General features: G+C 37.0%; 1 protein-coding gene across 1 annotated transcript; it reads right to left on the bottom strand.

The window, feature by feature from the left end:
• Positions 1–853: 853 nt before the first annotated feature.
• On the bottom strand, positions 854–1,187 carry LOC119051144 (eukaryotic translation initiation factor 1-like). The gene is given in 2 exon segments (XM_053665330.1): positions 854–1,124; positions 1,126–1,187. Coding segments are annotated over 2 exon segments (333 nt in total).
• Between the last annotated feature and the right edge of the window lie 2,067 nt (positions 1,188–3,254).

The following is a 3,254-nucleotide window of genomic DNA, read 5'->3' as shown; positions in this document are numbered from 1 at the left end:
TGATGTCAGTTCTTCCTATCCATGAATATGGTGTATGCTTCTACTTCTTTCTTTTTCAATTTTTTTTCTTGTTTCTGAAAACAAGTTTTGTTTAAATACATTACATAACATTAAAACTGAAGGGAAAAATCAAAAACATCAGTTCATTACTTCACATGACATTGGGCAGCTGTTGCTAGTAAGGTGTGAGCACTACAGCTAGCTACATGACCAACGGGTCACTTTGAAATTTGTCCCCTTGTCAAAAGTTTAACTCTGATAGAACGTTGGCCTCAAATTCTGGTGTTTGGACATCAATTAGCTGGGATACTTTTGGTTAAAAAGACCTTGGTGGTACGCCAGATATCCTTTATCACCTGGCTTAGCAGGAAGGTGGTCACTCTAACTTTGCACCCACCCATAGGTTGGAGATTTTTTGACTACCCCAGGCTCCCTCTAGCGGTAACATGCCGTTACTGTCTTACCCCTCCTTTTAGCTTCACCATGGGTTGTTCACATGGTGACATTCTATGAGGGCAGGGAACTCTGGCAAGGAGCTTCTGGCCAGACATAGCCACCTGTGATCTTGGGGCTCTGCGCTTCTCTGAAACATCACGTTATTGCTGTTTCAGGCTGGACACTGCCAGGCACCTCCTGCTTGACCTCCGTTTAAATGAGGGACTTCAAGACTAGACAGCATGGCTGTTGTCAGTTTATTGCATGAAGGAGTTACCCTAGTCCAAGTTAAAAGCAGACCCCAAATGGTTACATTACACAAGCTGTAAGGTTTTTAAACTTGTGGCAAGGGACAAAAGAGAAATTCTATTCATTGCAAGGAAATCTTCACTTAAGCTTCAGTGAGCCAAAAAAGAACTTAAAAACCATGAACCTTCAGCTGGCCGCCCTTAGCCAGTCCAATCTCTACCAGCAACTGGCATATGTTCTTGTGCGGGTCACCCTGTAACTGAAGTAATTCTCTATACTCTGGATGCTCCATTACAGTACCACTGCAGGCAAATTTCTTAAACGCCTTCACTAATTTCCTTTTATCATAATTATCAGCAATCCCTCGGACAGTAGTAAGGGTCTTCCTGCTGTTTCTCTGTTGAATTCTTATATGGATACAATCCTAAGTGCCAGCACTGATCATCACCCTTACCTGCATCAGCAAAGGGGTAGAAAGAGTGGAGGTTCTGGATAGCAGACATAGGATACAATTCCTTTTCCTTGATGGAAAAGGCCTGCAGAAGGCTGCAGGGGGAGAGGTGGGTAGGAGGGCAGAGCATGGGGAAATGAGGGGGGCTCAAGGGGAAGATTGCTGCGTCCTCAGTGGTGGCTCTCACACTGGGCTATCTTCTTCAATTTCTTTCCTCAGTGTCTTGTAAGTTTCTGAGTACAGGTTTTTATATCCTTGGTTAAATTCATTCCTAGGTATTTTAGTCTTTTTGAAGCAATTATAAATGGGATTGCTTTCTTAATTTCCTTTTCAGATCATTATTAGCATATAAAAATGTGACTGATTTCTAGATATTGATTTTGTATCCTGCTACTTTATTTTTTTAATTTTAAACGTTTTTATTGATTATGCCATTACATTTGTTCTATTCCCCCCCTCCATACCCCTCCACCCTGCATACCCCTCCCCCACCATTTCCCCCTTTAGTTCATGAACACATGTCTCAAATTCTTTAGATTCTGTATTTCCCATACTATTCTTACCCTCCCCCCATCTATTTTCTATCTACTGTCTATGCTACTTATTTTCTGTACCTTCTCCCCCCTTCTCCTATACTTTATTAAATTTATTTAAATTTTACCCTTTGCAACAGCATAGATGGACCTGGAAAAGATTATGCTAAGTGAAATAAGCCAGTCAGAGAAAGACAAATACCACATGATTTCACTCATAATTGGAAAATAATGAACAAACTGAACTAACAGACAGAACAGAGACGGACTCACACATAGAGAGAAAGCTTATAGCTCTGGAGGGTGGGGTGAGTGGGTGGGAGGATTGAGTAAAAAGAAAAAAGGACACATAGACATGGACAACTGTGTGGTGATTGTGGGGGAAGGAGGTTGTAAGGGGGATGAATGGTCATGTAAAAAATGCAATAAAAGTAAATAATAAAAATTAAAATAAAGTACAGTTCAGTACAGCAAAATAATGATAATAATAATACAATTATGAAATAACAAAAATATTTAACCAGATTTAGAACTACCTAAATTTGTGAAACCAGAGATACAACCAAAAAAATCCTGCATTAAAATAGATAAAAGAAAATTTCTGGACTTTTAATATCAAAAACAACATTGTTGATTGTGAAGTTTTAATTACAGAGTTAAAGTAAGATAAATCTACACCAGAAACTTGAAGTATGTATATTCTCTATATTTCTTAATGTTTTTCATCAATTTTAAAAATTATTGCTACCTATAAAACATGCCATGTTCCTGATTATGTATTTCTGCCAATCTAAACTAGTAATTGAAAGGTTGTGTATTTTTTTGCTTCCCTGGATGAAATATAAATGAAATTTAGAAAGTAAATATATTTCTCATATAAAATTCTAAGCAGATAATTAAAACAGCCACTATTATACATTTTAACAAGTTGTAATTTAAGATGTAGGAGAATTAGTCTGAGATTGTAAGCCAAATAAAAGAAGTGGTTATAAAAATATGAATATATGAGTATCTGACTTGATTAACAAATCTAAGGAGTAATAAATTTCCAAGTATTATTGCACCCTACCATTTAATAATAACTTCACCATTCAACTTCAGAAGTTGCAAAATATTTTTTTTATCTGTACATTTCTCTCCACAGTCTTAGGCAAATACTGTGACTTTTGACGTGCACTGCTTATGCCATGGTATCTCATTTGATGGTACTTAAAGATACCTTATTGTGTTCCTATCAGAAGCACGTTCAATACACCTGAACCAATCATTCAAATGCATTGCGAAAGCTCCAAATCTTCAGGAGACAAAAACACAGCCCATCATGTGGGATTGCTTTGAAAAAGAAGGTCCGTACACATGAGAAAAATCATTCTAAACTAGAAAAGCTGGATAATATACTTTGACAGGCATTAATTTTATCATTATTTCTAAGAACCTACAAGTATGCTGAAGCTCTCCATACTGGTTACATGAAGTATGCATTTTATTTTGTTTCCACTCTTGTCTTGTACTTTTTTCTCTCAGGGTAGTTCGGGAATATAAATCAGAGCAGGTAATAACTGAGTCTTTTCTTTTTTTTTTTCCCT

Source organism: Artibeus jamaicensis, unplaced genomic scaffold (genome assembly GCF_021234435.1).
Source record: "Artibeus jamaicensis isolate MK-2021 breed Jamaican fruit bat unplaced genomic scaffold, CSHL_Jam_final contig_402, whole genome shotgun sequence".
Lineage (NCBI taxonomy): Eukaryota > Metazoa > Chordata > Mammalia > Chiroptera > Phyllostomidae > Artibeus > Artibeus jamaicensis.
This window is presented reverse-complemented; position numbering and strand designations above follow the sequence as displayed.